Genomic DNA, 16,142 nt, shown 5'->3' on the forward strand with positions numbered 1-16,142 from the left:
TGGATTTCCAACCTGGAGCTGAAGTCAGGGGTACCCAGATGCCAGCTTATCTGGCTGGGCAGGAGTCTTGAATGCTCTCTCGGTGCAGGAGATTGGTCACAGAAGTAAGCCATCTTCCCATTAACATCCTGAAACTCTGTGCGATTCGGTTGTTTCTTGAATGCTAGACCCCTTAGTTGTGAGATCACCTTACGAGAATTATGTCAGACAATGCCACAGCCATAGCCTTCATCAACCATTAAGAAGGCCCCAGAACTCACACCTCTGAAAAGAAAGCACATTTGATTCTCTGTTGGGAAGAACAAACCATTCTAGCCCTGTCCACCGTCCACATCCAGGTGTGGAAAATAGGCAGGCGGACATTCTCGGCAGTCAGTGGCTGAATCCATGGGAATGAACTTTCCACCCAGAGGAGCCAGAGAAGTTCCAAGCCCTATGCTGCAGGTGGGGGACACCAGATGTGGATCTTCTGTTGAAAGCCAGGAACTGTTTGGATTTGGTCATCCCTTGTGCATAGTCTATTGTAGAGTATGCATCCCTTCTTGCATAGTCTATCGTTGCGGCTAGATGGCCTATTTCACATGGGGTGAGACCAGAAAATTATAGTGGGACAGATCATGTCCTACCTCCAATCTGGTATAGATCTGCATTTGGCCTTAAGTCCAATTGAGGGGAAAGTCTCAGTCTTGTCCATTGTCTTTCAGAATCCATTGGCCTCTCATTCGTTGAGGCCTTTGTGCAGAGTATTGAACACATTTCCCCCACTGTACATTCCCTTGCGACTCCATAAAACCTTAACCTGGCTTATTCTGCCCTTTAAACGTATGAGGAATATTCATTTGTCTGACCTTCCTCACAAGGTATTCTGTCACGTTAAACTCGCCTCACACATAGGGTCTCTATGTTAGCCACCTAATCCTGTAAAATGCCTTTCCAAGTATTACAAAAGGTTAAGGTTGTCCTAGAACCAAAAGCTTTTTTTCTCCTTAAGGTGGCTTCCTCCTTCCACTTTAACCAGGACACCAATCTTCTCTCCTTGGCCTGCTCTGTAACATCCTAACAAAGTTTCAAGTTAATGAGTCAGGAGTTTGGGGCTGCTCCATCCCTTAATTATACAAAGCAAAAACACATCTCCCATGGGACTTTGCTGCAGCCAAAGAAATGTGTTCAACAATATAAATGTTTGTTTATACAAACAGTGATTAAAAGCTTTTTTAATGCACAGTTGCATACAATTCCCTCCTGTATCGGAATGGGAAAGACATGAAAGTAAACACCATACATGGGCAAATTGTTGTACTGCCACCAATCTCCCAACGTTTTTCATTCGTAAAACAATCTTCTTCAGGGGGTGTCAGGTGAAAATGCCTAAATATGCGAAGATGATAATAATAGAAAATTATAGAAATGATGGAAATAAAAATATCAAATTGGGCACTGGTAATTAGTGTGGTAAAGTACCCAATTTGATATTTTTATTTGTACCATTTCTATAAACTTCCTATTATTTTTGCATATTTAAGCACATTTCACCTGCGGTCCGGGGGGTCAGATGTGGCCCTTTGCTTGCCCATATCTGGCCCTTGGGACACTATTCCACCAACGGACCCCACTGATGGAGGAAGCCTATGAGAGAAAAGAGTAAGGTAAGTATGCCTGTTCCCTTCCTCATAGTCGAGACTAGCATTTAACAATTTAACTCTCACATTGCTAGGGATGCAGTGTATATAGTAGTCTTTTTTTAATGCTGACTGGAGCTGAGCTTTAATAATACTATACATAGCATTTTAATGATGTGCAGTGTGATCAATGTAATATTACGATTGTTGGTATCTCTGCTTTAGTGCACGCCTTTTTTTTTTCTGCTGCCAGTGAGCACACTATTACTTTCATTATACTCTTATATTTGTGCAACCTTTTTCTGAAGTTTATCATGTGAAATATGGGTATGTAGACATGATTAAAATGTATTCTCTTATCATGAAGACCAGTGCTTTAAGTGGGCTGGTATGCACCGGTACTCAGTACCGCCACTTCCGAATAAAGCTCTTGAGCGTACCTCCACCTCTCCGTGCGCCCAGAACGGGATTTTAGCGTACCGGTATGCAGGGCCGATCCTGGGCGGGTGCGAGGGGTGCACACTGATACATACTACAGAGTTGAAGACAGAAGTAAATCCCACATTGATGCCGGCCGCACCGCTGACTGCTCTGCCTCTGCTGTGCTTCCTTCCTTCCTTCCTGTATCACTGGTTGCTAGAATCACCTACCGCCTGGCGTCTAGCAACCAGTGACATCATACACCCGGCCTGCCGCCCCAGCATTAACAGCGGAGGAGGAACTTATTCCTCCGCGCCTAAACAGTGTTGGGGCTGGCTCCAGTGCTCCATCCCCCACCCCCTGCAGCGGTGCCCTGCGCGGTTCAGTAGAGCAGGTGTCCTGCCGAGCCCTCGTGGCCTGAAGAGAGAAAGCAGCGCCTGGCTGCTTGTCACCCCACAGTGCCCTGGCTGCCTGCCGCCTGCCACCACAGCGCCTGCCTGGCCTGCCAGTGCCACCACAGTACCCTGCCATCCTTCCTGCCACCACAGCGCCCTGGCCCCTGCCATCAGCACAACACATTATGGTGAGTAGCAGCAGAGCAGCACATTATAGGTGAGTGAGTCTGAGGTAGCCATGATATACAGTATGATATTTATTTGGTCATAGGTAGCAGCAAGCATGGCATCCATACATTTTTTTTTGCTGCTACCTATGACCAAATACATATGGCTACCTTAGACTCACCTAGAAGCACACAATGTGCTGTGCAGCTGTGGCAAGCAGGCAGGCAGGGCACTGTGTTGTCGTGAGGGTGGCTGAGAAAAAAAGATCATCAATTTTGAGAAAAAAAAAATAGTATCTCACTTTCTGCTTTATAATATTACACCAAGAGTGATACACAGATTAATTAAAAGTAGGGGGGCCAGTCTGGCCCCCCTACTTTTAGTTTATCTGTGTATTGCTCTTGGTAATATTTTATATAGCAGAAAGTGAGAAATACTACTTTTTTTTTTTTTTCAAAATTGACGCTCTTTTTGGTTTATAGCGCATAATCTAAAAATTGCATCGGATTCTCCTGAAGAGAGAAAGTGGCGCCTCGGCCTCAAGTTCAAGCTCAGCCGCCCTCAGCGACAACACAGTGCCCTGCCTGCATGCCTGCCTGCCACAGCTGCACAGCACATTGCGTGCTTCTAGGTGACTCTCAGAGTCTAAGGTAGCCATATGTATTTGGTCATAGGTAGCATAGGGGATGAGGGGAGTCATCAAAAAAAAAAAAAAAAAAAATTATAGGCTATAATAGAGTACCGGCACCTCTTTTGGGCCACTTAAAGCACTGATGCAGACGTATTTCATTGTGATTTCATGACATTTAAATATTTAGGGACTGGTTCATGGCAAGTGGGCTTGTGTAGCTAGACAACTGCAAAGTGCTTTTAAAGTGCATTCAGTTTGCATGCTTCGGAGTTCCTTCACAAGTGCTTCTGACTTGTGTCTGACCTTATTTTTATTTTTATTTTATAGCATAAGGATTTATATGCATTTCTATTTCCTTCTAGGTGCAGGAAAACTATTTTGCCGCAAAAGCCCTAACACATAGAGCATGCAAAGCTTTATTATATTGCAGCTTACCAATTCTTAGATGTGATGGCTGCATTTGTTTTTATTTTTAAGCTTTCTTTCTTCTATTTTCATCTGGTGATCTGGCCAGTAAGTCTGTTTTTCAAAAAACAATTCAAATGCTGGCATTTATGTAAACCTTTATCCCAAAAGTTGTCAAAGCTTCAATTTGTTAGTGTATTGAAATCTGTTAGTACATCTAACACTCCCCTTCCCCCCCAGACTGACAATGCTGCTATCTGCTGTGCCCTCTGTGCTCATTCTGCTGTGCCCTCTGTGCTCATTCCTCCAGAGTGGGAGCACTCTAATTCAGGTGGAACGTTACTGGCCAGATCACCTGGAGAAAACAGAGGGGAAAAAAAAAGCTTAAATGGAAAACTAGGGGCGGGACCGGATGTGAGGGAGAGTGGACCCTTTGGATAGAGCTCCGGCTCCTGTGCGGTGGAATCCTTGGTAATCCTCCTTACGGCGCCATCCTGCTAAGCAAACCAGTGCCACCGGGTCAGGAACTCCCCCCCGAGCCATCCATGCCGACAAAAGGGCGATCAGGCAAGAAACAGCTGCCCCCCCAAGCCTTGTAGCTCCCTGTCAGTCACTCGTGCAGCGGCCATCTTGACTCTGTGAGCAGGGCAGGCTGTCTCAGTGCAGACGGACCTGCGGCAGCTGATGGAGATGGAGAAGTAGGCCGAAGGCACGCTACAACATGAAGGTATGGACCTGGCGGCAGATAGGCCTATACGTACATCTGCCATGGAAGATAGGCAGCTACGCACATCTGCCATTCTTGCGGCCATAAAAGCCAGTAAAACAACACAGATGGGCAGAATAGACACCCTAGCTAGCTTTGCTGAGGCATTTTTAAAGAAGTTCTGCTAACACAGGTCTATATAGTGAAACGTGCCCATAGGGTCCCGACAGGCCCCAAGACCGCAGGGATCACCTTCTAGGCCATTCCTGGTCCGTTTCCTGAACTACTGTAACCATGACCTAATCCTAGCTGAGGCCAGGAAGCAACCTGAATTTCGCTTTGAAAACACCACCCTGCATTTTTTCCCTGATTGTTCCCCGCAACTTCAGAGGCATAGATGCTTCTTTGTGGAGGTGAGAAAGCGGCTTAGTGAAAAAGGGCTTACTTATGGCATGTTATACCCCAGCAAGCTGCAAGTGGAATTCCGGGGGTTGGTGAAGTTTTTCAAAGTCCCGTCGGAGGCCTCTGACTGGCTAGGCACTCTGGCTTAACTTCCTTCTCACCCAGGAATTAGTCCCTAAGCTGGAATGGTTTCTTCATGCCAAGAACATCTTGTCCACTGGGGATTTGCCTGCTTTGTCGGACTGGCCTTTCAGGTGGTGGGGGGATGGACTTTTTTTTGGTGTTAGTGTCAGTGCAATTGGTGGCTCTGTATGGCTCTAGATTTCAGCTCCAATACTAGGCCCCCATCTTGTGGTCATTTTGGAAATTACAGTCATGTCAATGGATATTAAGATCGTCTCCTGGGGATTGAATTCCAAATTCAAGGTTGACTGCATTGTAGATGTTCCAGTAATTGTTATGCAGCCTGTGGTGGAGGTGTGTCTTTTTGGTCTCGTGGATGCCCATATTCATAGACCTATAACACGTACCCTTTTCACGCTGCTACTTATGCCAGGAAATTAACCGTGCTTTCATGGAAAAAAATCCACCCCACCAGTGGTTCTGGCATGTAAGGCCTATTATTAACAAAGCCCATCCTTTTTATAAGGCGACCTACACATAAATACCTACCAAATTTATTAAAGTCCAGGATTGTTGGATAAACAGCACATCCACGGTGTCTGATTGACCGGCTCATTCAAGATCTAGCAGATGGCATTGTCCTGAGTAAGGTTATTTGAATGTGGGATGGGGAAAATTGTATGCTCACTTATATGGGGGTGATGATGTATTTGAGTAGTGGGGAGTCTATGGTACCACTTGACGAGAATGTGGCCTATTGTAGATGTGGGGAGCTAATACATATCACCTGCTTAGTCTTATATCACATGAATATATATATAATGGAACTTGTTAAACATTACACTCATATCAAGTCTGGGAGTTATGCAGGAAGCCCTGTCTTTAAGTCCCCGTTCACACTGGGGCGACCTGTGAGGCGACCTGGTCGCCTCACAGGTCGCCGTAGGTCGCCTTTCTTAGGGAAGCTGCGGACCCGTTCTAATAGGAGCGACACAAGTCACTCCGACTTAGAAAAAGGGTCCGGAGCTTCTTTGGGGTGACCCGGAGCGACCGTCATAGACTTCAATGTTATGAAGTCCATGGCGGCCGCTCCGAGGTCGCGGCGCGCTGCTCGCACCGCGACCTCGGAGGTCGCCTGGGGAAGTCGGATCGCCCCAGTGTGAACGGGGCCTTAAGTTGTTGTACAGCGTGACCTGTTGTCAGGCTGTTGTGCTTGTTTTTGTATTTGTGTCTAAAAGAAAAAAATCAATAAACAAAATTTTCTCAAAAAAGAAAACTAATACAGCAACCACACCTAAAGATTTGTGGGTTTAATACCACTTTATGTAGACTTTAATGTAACAATACAGCATACAGCGTTTCTTCTCAATGTGGTAATAATAAATGTATGTACTTTTTAAAGCTCAAATAACGAATCATATGATTTTAACACCAGATCGACAAAAGATGGCATTCTCCGCAAGGAGCATGGGACAGTGAAGACCATATTTTACAAGCCACACAAATACTGCGTTCCATGTCTGAAGCAATCAAGCAAAAGTTTCCTAGCTGGTCAACAAACCAGGTTATGAAAGGTAATCATCCACATGAACAAATGTGTAATTCCTGGAGATGCAAATGCTCAAATATCCAGCAAACTGAATGCATAAAATGATTAGATATTTTAAAAAGAACATGTCACGTTAAATGTGAGGGTTGTCAGTGCTTTATGAAAGCTCTTTCCTAATTGTCAAGTCACTAACCTCTAGCAGAGGCATATCTTGTTTTGTAAAATAAAAAAAGTAAAGGTATGCTTTGAAGTGAACCTGTTAGCAACAGGTTAATTTGAATGCCCCCTCCTTTGAATCACCATTAAAGCCATCAGAAATAAAAATTAAAAAAAAGGCCCCTTTCAGCCCTCAGTCCTGTGAAAGCTCTGAGCAAGGCAGGGCTTATACTGAGGTTCTATCGGCAGTGGAAAAGAAGGAAAGAGAGAATAGGATTGAGATACTGAAGGCAAATAGACTTCACGTTGTAAGGGCTTGGTGAATTAAAAATTAATGACTTGTATCATCCAATCATATGCAAGCAAAAAAAGCTGTATTTGTTTTTGTTCTATTTTTTTTTCCTTGCACGTGATTGGGTATTCTTTGCAAAGGGAATTTTCGTCACATTCACTAAGCATTGGGGAACATTCTCTAGTAAAGTGTAATTTCCCTCGCAAAGTGCACAGCCTATTTGCCTTTTGTAGGCACATGATATTGCCCTTTTTAAACTGTATTGGACATTTTTTTACAATATAACTTTTTTTTTTGCAGGTGCTATTGCAGCATACAATGCTGGTCCAGGGAACGTCAACAGTTTTGATACAATTGACAGTCGCACAACTGGGAAGGACTACTCAAATGATGTAGTTGCACGGGCAAAGTTTTACAAAAGATGTGGATTCTAAAGTCCATGCTGTTAGCATCTAACATAAATACCCCACAATACATAAACAAACTAGCAAAAATACATTATGTTATACTTTTCTTTATTAAAAATATAATTACATGTAAAAATACAGTAAGAACATTCTCAATATGAGAATACACAGAGTAAAGAGATATGTAAATAATTCATGAGATTATAGAAAAGCTCAGTATGCATACTTTTACTTCCATATATGTATTGAGTGACATAGTTGTAGAATATGGTAATCTGTGTTCCAATGTGACCAACTACAATAAAAATGCTAATCATACACACAGGCCAGTTTCCAGATAAATTTAACTAGCTGTCAATCACAGAAATGAGTGAACAGGTCAAGGCAACATACTACCAACAGTTTCTTTCAAAGTCCTAAAACAATCAATGCTATGGATGGCAGGTTACTATGCCATCAACAGCCAGTGGCTACATATAGCTGTGTGTACGGGCAGCATAAGACTGGATACTCAATGACTCTTTGTTCTACCACGCATTTCACAGAATTACTACAGTGTATTTTTGGCACTTTTTAAGCCGCTAGTAAGCATTTAGAAAGGAGTCTGAAAGCCTCTCAAATGCTAATTACATAATGAGAAAATGGTACACACTCAAGAAGCAATAGTGAACCACTTCTAAATGTTTAACTGCTTGGTAACCATTTACTCTACATTGTGAAATAGTAGCTGATGGCAATGGCAGGCTGTGAGAAGCATTCCAGGATCATCATCATTCAAACCTGTGCAGTGAGCAGCTGGCAAGCTTCTCAGCTACATGCTGAACACTTATGAACACCATCTACTAGCAGCAAGTCTTTGGGCTAATCTCCACACACAATTTCTGATCATTCAACGGAGAGATTAGGAAGTCACCAACCAACCCAAACTCCAATAAAAAAAAACATCAATTCAGGATTCAAATTTTATGCTCCACAGATATTTTCTGTCTTATTGTTTACAGTTGTTTTCCTGTGCACAATTGATTAAGCTTCTCCTTCTTTCCATCATAATGTTAATGCTATCTTTCCTTTCATAATCATATTAATGGTATCCAAAATTGAAAGTGTATGCTACCCCAACATTTCACATTCCTCTTATGTGTCTGTGTTATCATGTACTTGTATGAAAGTCTGTTTTTTGTATGCTTTTCTTCATTTTGTGTGAAATACCTGGTGATCCTGCCAGTCCCCTACTTTCCTATTCCAAACTGACCATAGCACCTGTAGTAGTAAATCTGCTATGGGGCAGTCGGCAACTGGTTAGGATCATCAGCATTATGATAACACACAGGCAGCAGGGACTCTATCATGGCTCTGGCTGACTCTGTCACAGCGTGTCACATAACATGGGTGCTGATTTGGTAATAAGTTATGTGTAGCACACTCCTAGGTAGGTGCTAGGTAAAGGCATTGTTTTGCTCCATTTGCTTATCAGGGGAGCCTGATCAGTAGTTTTTCCTGTTACATGTGTCCATGTGTGATTTACTTTGTCTGAGGCAGTGTACCCACTGTATCCAATAGGGGAGCCTGTTGGATAGTGGAGGAAACCCAGCCAGTGACACACAGGCCTTTGTGGCTGTCCCAGTGGGAGGGCACAAGAGTGGTGCATCCTGGGATAGGTCATAAAAGCCAGGGGCACATGTGACAGGGCGTCTTTGGGTGGGAAGCCAGGTCCCAGGAGGAGGGTGACGATTTGTCTCTCCTCCTGTCAGCAAGGAAGGTGGTCACAGGCAGTCGACCTAGTGAACCAAGTGTGTGATGCTGAGCCAGGAGGTCCAGATACTGATAAGTGGAGCTTCAGGCAGAACAACCCAGGGAAAAACAGTGTATGTGAGTACCAGGAAGCTTGCCAGGGGACTGCCCAGGAAGGGGACCACTCCAGTGGAGAGTCAGTGGACAAGGGGCTAGCTTGCACGGGAAGTGAGAAAGGGGGTGCCAAATCAGGACCCTGAAGAGAAATTCAGTCAGGAACCTATTTTCTACTTCACTTCAGTGGCAAGGTGAAGCAGCGGCCTTGCTGCACTCATTACAGTTAGTGTCCTCAGAAATTGTGCATAGTTCAAGTTGGGGTATCCCACTCATCCCTTCTCCCATCCAAGTTCTTAACTAAAACACAAAAAACATATCCCCTGGACTGTTCATTGTCTGAGCCAAGTCTTAAAGTGATAGGTTTTACAGACTGTTGCTATGGGTAACCCAGGGGAATCCACATTCAGCAGCTCCCAAGGGGACAGTGCTACATATGTGACACACTGTGACAGTGCATTGCCAGCCAGAGCTAAGATAGAGTGCAATGACGTCTATTCAGACACCCCCAAAGCACACCTGTGTTGAAGCCTTGAAGGCACTGGCAGCCCCACGATGGGACCTGCTTCCCCTCTGTTCCTGCTGCTGGACACTGTCAACTGAGCTCAGCTGCCTCTCTCTGCCTGTCACTGTCGCCGCCCACCTCACAGTTTCTCAAGTCTTACTCTCTGGGTCCCGGCTACTACTGGGTGGGGAGCAGAGCTGAGCAGGGGAAGATCACTCCGCCAAGGAAGGCAAGGAGATAGGCATGCAGGCAGCTGGCCTGGACTTGAGCCAAGGCAGAAGAACATGCAAGCGGGAGCGGAATGGGCATGCGCCCGAAATAGTTCCTCCACTCTGACCAGCACATGATCATCAGAAAGGGGCACAGATAATGGAAAAAATACACCCCCCTAAGCTAGTAGGAGTGTCGCAGCGGGGGGGGGGGGGGGGGTGTAATTCACAACTGTACTGCCTGTCTTTGATATTGCCTGGGGCCCTCAAATCCATTCAAATCCAATCCAGGGACAAAACCGGGGACTCAGTCCGGGAACTGTCCCCAGAAACCAGGGACGTCTGGTTACCCTACAGTATATACATGGGGTACATTTTTATCAGTACACATAAAGTTGAACACGTAACAAATTGCCCTTTAATTTCCCTATTTTCTGTCACATAGCTCCTTTTGAAGGGGCTATTGAGTCCATGGACGTTTATTGGCACTATTTTAAGCACCATGGTAAAGGGAAAGGAAAGTGCTAAGCTGGGACAAGGTATATTTCAATTGAAGGTGTAAGTAAAAATTGGACCTGTAGGTGGCAGCAGAGAACATGCCGTGAAGAAGCATTGAAAGGTTTCTGGTTTCTGGAACATGATGATGGGAAGCAAATTTCAGGCACAATTCACAGAAAACTTCAGAATATTGTTTAGGTGGGAAAGAAAAAAGAACAAAAAAGTGAAAGGTAAAATAACACAATAAACTTAAAAAAATTTGGAGGATAACCTCAACGTGTGAACAGTTTTGCAGCACAAACCAGTTAAAATAGAAAATCATCACCAAAACCTTCTGGATCAAGACTTACAAGAGCAGAACAGTCTAAGGTGGCATCAACTTGTCTCCACTCATGAGAAATTCGCCCTGGGGATGGCTTAGATATCATGCAGTCTTCGTCAGTGAGCAACAGGCCCCACTTTTTGGCCAGTTTTAGCCTGTCCTCCACAGATGTGATGGCATAAGTGCGATTATCTTTTGTGACAATTAGTTTAGTAGGAAACCCCCATGAGTAAGTGAGCTTGTTGCTTTGGAGTATTTTAGTAAGCGATACCTACATCCATAATATATTAGGATAGATCAGCATAGATCGAGATTCCTGCGTAGTGATCCAGCAGTTGGGAATGTTGCCATGCGAATCGCATTAATTCATCTTTGACATGAAAAAAGTGTATTCGGGCTATAATGTCCCATGGTACTTTATCTGGAAGGTGTTGTGACTTGGGCACAATCTACAATGTTTTCCCTGGTCTGCCAGCTTATTTTTAATAGCCTGAAGTCCCTCCTCTCTCGTGCGCATCCACTAGTTCATTGTGTGCCGTGGCAGAGTCACTCATCTTGTTTTTTATATAACTGACCCTTTCTCCCGCTTCTACTATCTCTGACTTTGGAAGACTCACAGGCACTGGTGACTGGAGGCCATGGCGCCATCTTGGGAGCGAGGCTTGCTCGCCAACATGAAGAATTCCTTCAGCTTGCGAGGACTGCCGCTGAGTTTTCGTTTGCCCATCTTGCCGCTGGAGTGTGAAGGAGACTCGAGGACCCAGAAGGGAGGGTGAAAGCTGCTCCAGGTCGCTGATATCAAGCTGGAAGTGCCAACGGTTGGCAGAGCTCTCCTCTCCTATGCCCATCTTTGCCGACTGCCAGCCCATCCCCCTGCTCAATCACTCTTACAGGTGGCGGAAAAAAAGTACACTGTTGCAGTCATTGTAAAAATATTATATTTGCAGAATATCCTTTGATTTCTTTGAGTATATTGTGTCTTTTTACTGGTGTATTTAACCCCCTTACGTTATACAGTATGTCAAGAATTGGGGATGAGGGGCAACCCCTTAGGCCAAAATTGATACCTCCAACCAGGGCCACAGGTAGTACATGGATATACATTGGTTCCCTGAGTATCCGAGTATCCGACAAAGTAAGAGCTTCCCCGAGCCCACCAACTTCCCGCCCCCCCACCACCACCTCTTCCACCAGGCAAGCAGGAAAGCTCCAGTTATAGTAAATATTTTGTTTGAGCATTTCTTCCAGTAGGGGTTCAAGATGCCTCCTTCTCATTATTGTCTCATGAGATAAGTCCGCAACGATCTGAAGATTTGTGCTCTCAAAATTTTATGCTGGCCTCTTCTTCAGACATGTCCATATTTGTGCGTTCTCTTCGTAATAGTGAAACCTCACTATATTATCTCTTGGATATTCCATTGGCATCTCTTGTGATCTTCTAATCCTATGTACCCTGTCTAGTTTCAATGGTTCCTCTCTCATTCTTCCTAGCAATGTGTTAAATATTTTTTAAATTTTTTTTCTGTTAGATCTTCTTTTTGCTTTGCTTCTGGTAGGCCAAGGATTCTCAAGTTCTTTCTTCTTTTCTGATTTTCTTGATCTTCCAGTTTATACGCCATGCTCCTCTGTTCCCTTTTGAAGTTGTTTTATTTCATTTTTCAATTCCTTTACTACTTGTGAGTGAGCGTCCAATCTCCTTTCAATGTCTTCTACTCTTGTTAATATCTGACCCAGGTCTCGGTGCAATGTTGCCATGTTCGTTTTTAAAGAATTTAATAATTTTGCAAACATGTCTGCCATTTCTAGCTTTGTAGGGAGATGAGATTTTGATCTTTGCTCCTCCATATCTCCAATTTCAATGTCGCTTTCCATCTCTGGGTCTGATCTTGACTGGCTGTGGACAATAGTCCCCACCGATGACCTGTTCTGGTTACTTTTACTCTCTCCTGCCCCAGTTTTGCCCCAGATTCCTTGTGGCTTTTCAGATGCCTGCTTATTGCTGCTCCCCCTCCTGTGCCTCTTTTTTTTCAATTCCTGGGCTGGCACTTGCTTTAGCAGATTTCCCTTTCATTTTGTTAATCTTTCTTATCTTTTTCCTTTTATTCCGACTCTTTTTTATGTAGAGCACTGGTTCACCAATTTGTCTCCCTCTTCTCCAGCCAACACACTTTCTCCCCTTTACTTTGTACTTTTATCAGATCTGTACCACATCCAACAATCCACTCTTGCCACCTTATTTGTGACGTAATATGTCTGCCTGTATCTAATAGGTAAAGCAAGCCAGCAGGCTAAGTGATCCCTTCTCCAACTTATTAAAATCCTGTGCCATAAAGATTAAACAAAAAGCAGACTCACCCCTCCTGTTCAATGAAGTTCACGGGGTGCTCGTTCGTTGTTTGGTGAAGTTGAGAGGCTGGTTATGTTGTACAGTGTGTGACTGCGTTTTCCTTTTCATTCAGGGCTCTGCTAGAGAGAGATTTTTCATTCCCAGCTCAATGAGCTCTGTGTGCTTATGTGGCTTGTTTCCCTTGTTACCGTCCCTTTGTGCGGTTAGGGCGCCATTATTCTTGGTCGGCTTTCTTCAGCTGTTTTCGGCCTTGCTCTCATCATGCGCTGACTAGCACCACCAAGAGCTTCCCGGTCCTCACCGTGTGCCACCACCAAAACCGAGACCCAATCACCGCCTGCCCTCCACACCACTCAAACCCACTTCTCTTCACAGGTTTGTGCGTTTTCCCACGGTTTAAGGGCGGCTTCTCATTCTCTCGGCTGTGCAGTGGGACCTGCTTTCTGCAGCTTAATGGGCTAGACAATGTGGTTTGAAGGGGAACGCCACTAATTGCTAACAGGCATGGATGGGATCCTCCCGAGCACCTAGCCGGAGCTCACCACGAGCGCCATGATTAGGCTCCCTCCCCCCTCCTCCTATATGATATTTCTAACACACAGCATGGGCATACCAAGAATTAAGAAAAAAAGATGACACTAAACTAGAGTGTATCACCCCGTGCCTAGGTATATTACTGTGCTCAAAAATTATTCCACAAAAATTATAATATGTGCCAATAGCAGCAGCTGTAGGAATGTAGGAGTGTTTGTCAGAAAATAGTCAAAGACTATCTGCAGCGCTTGCTAATATTCTAGTGCAATATATACCTTTATTTATATATATATATATATATATGGCTACCTTTGATAACAGGAAGTGACGAAACGCGTCAGCTCTTGGAACGCACGGCGAGACGCAACCGCGCAGTGGAACGCAAGCCGCAACACTCCGCTCGCCACTCTGCATGTCAGCGGTTGTTTGTGTTTTTGGAGCCGTTTTTCTTTGGATGCTTACCCCATGTGGGAAATAAAATCTTAAAACGTTCTACACTATTTGGAGCATTTATTTTTTGAATAACCCTGGCCCCTAAACCCAGAGGAGTGGAACCAGGTGAGGAGGAATCCAGCCTGCACCCCCACTAGGAGAAACACAGGGAACCCTTTACTACTGTTGTAAATAAATCAGGTGCGCTAAATTCACGAGTGTCACAAATCAGGAGCGGATATGATACTACAATAAGCATCTACCACATTCCTGTGCTGTGTGCCTGGATTGATGTGCAATCAAGTGTGTATATGATGACCTCATATACTCATGTGTATAAACATGAGTAAACCGTGATAAAAAATTTGTGGTGAAATCAATGTCACTCAAATATAAATCAAATTGAAACACAAAGGTGTACAGTGTAGTAATTCTCAACATAAAGTGTCTCTTAAACGGTCATAACCACCACTGCATCGTGTGTGTAAAACGTTGAAATAAAGGGGGGAAAAGTGCATTTAGTCCCAACTATTTTCACACAAGTCGGTAGTGAGATCCACACAGCAGATTCTCTTGGACTTGTCAGGTGCAAATAGGTTCCACCACCTTATTGGGGACTAGCCCCTTACCAGAAGGAAGAAGGTCAAGGGCGAAGTGTCAGCTCAGCAGTGTAGTAGAAATGCAGGAGAGTGGATGAATCACTCAAGTGGGAGGTTCAGCCTCTTACCAGAACAAACTGTAATGGGGCTCGTATCTCACGTGTATCGTGGTACCTCTCTCTATCCTGGTCTTCCACACTCTGGGCGATGTCTCTCTGCTTATCACGAGTCAAGATTTCTCCTCTGCTGCCTCTTCCAGCAATGTCCAGACATTGCTGCTAGAGGCCGCAGAGGAGAAATCTTGACCCGTGATAAGCAGAGAGACATCGCCCAGAGTGTGGAAGACCAGGATAGAGAGAGGTACCACGATACACGTGAGATACGAGCCCCATTACAGTTTGTTCTGGTAAGAGGCTGAACCTCCCACTTGAGTGATTCATCCACTCTCCTGCATTTCTACTACACTGCCGAGCTGACACTTCGCCCTTGACCTTCTTCCTTCTGGTAAGGGGCTAGTCCCCAATAAGGTGGTGGAACCTATTTGCACCTGACAAGTCCAAGAGAATCTGCTGTGTGGATCTCACTACCGACTTGTGTGAAAATAGTTGGGACTATATGCACTTTTCCCCCCTTTAATTCAACGTTTTACACACACGATGCAGTGGTGGTTATGACCGTTTAAGAGACGCTTTATGTTGAGAATTACTACACTGTACACCTTTGTGTTTCAATTAGATTTATATTTGAGTGACATTGATTTCACCACAAATTTTTTATCACGGTTTACTTATGTTTATACACATGAGTATATGAGGTCATCATATACACACTTGATTGCACATCAATCCAGGCACACAGCACAGGAATGTGGTAGATGCTTATTGTAGTATCATATCCGCTCCTGATTTGTGACACTCGTGAATTTAGCGCACCTGATTTATTTACAACATTCACTATCCCCATTTGGTTCTAAGGTTGCAGCTTTACTTCACAGATCCTGCGCACATTTTTTCACATACACAACCCTTTACTACTGGCCTGGAAGGCCTACAAGCGAGTCTGGGCTTAGTGCCATACAGCAAATAACACCCACTACCTCTGGCAAGTGATTCACTTTTACCACACTTCACTGGAAAAAGGAACCCACGCAACCAAAGTCACAAACTGTTGGAATATTGAGCACTAAAGCACCTGCACTTCTGCACTTCTAGATCCTGAAAAGGACTGTTTTTCCTGTCACATTGTTGGACTATAATTTTTGCACAATAATTTGCACCATTTGTCATTTATAACAATATTTGCCACCACTATAAGTTATTTATATATTATTCTTATATTATTTATGTACTTCTGATTACACTGATTTTTTAACTATACATTTATTTATATATCCATAAATTAATCATTTATATATATATATATTATATACATTGCACCTATATATTGCACTAGGATATAAGCAAGCACTGCAGATAGTCTTTGACTATTTTCTGACATACCAAGATGTAAACCTCAAAATACATTCTGCTACTCCTCCTGAGTATGGGAATATCACATGTGTAAGATCTTTTCAATGTC

At 44.0% G+C, this 16,142-nt stretch overlaps 2 protein-coding genes across 2 annotated transcripts in view; both read left to right on the top strand.

Annotated features, from left to right (window-relative positions):
* LOC309545448 (lysozyme g-like) overlaps positions 1 to 7,363 on the top strand; it is a 44,967-nt gene extending 37,604 nt beyond the window's left edge. Inside the window, exons 4-5 of the mRNA XM_082244651.1 lie at positions 6,305 to 6,443; positions 7,167 to 7,363. Of these exons, the coding sequence (XP_082100777.1) occupies positions 6,305 to 6,443; positions 7,167 to 7,300 (273 nt within the window). The 3' untranslated portion in view covers positions 7,301 to 7,363. The remainder of the gene's footprint in view (positions 1 to 6,304; positions 6,444 to 7,166) is intronic.
* LOC309545446 (lysozyme g-like) overlaps positions 1 to 16,142 on the top strand; it is a 326,231-nt gene that overhangs the window by 211,878 nt on the left and 98,211 nt on the right. The window lies entirely within an intron of this gene.

Source organism: Pelophylax lessonae (assembly GCF_965119305.1).
Source record: "Pelophylax lessonae genome assembly, chromosome: 2".
NCBI classification, from domain to species: domain Eukaryota; kingdom Metazoa; phylum Chordata; class Amphibia; order Anura; family Ranidae; genus Pelophylax; species Pelophylax lessonae.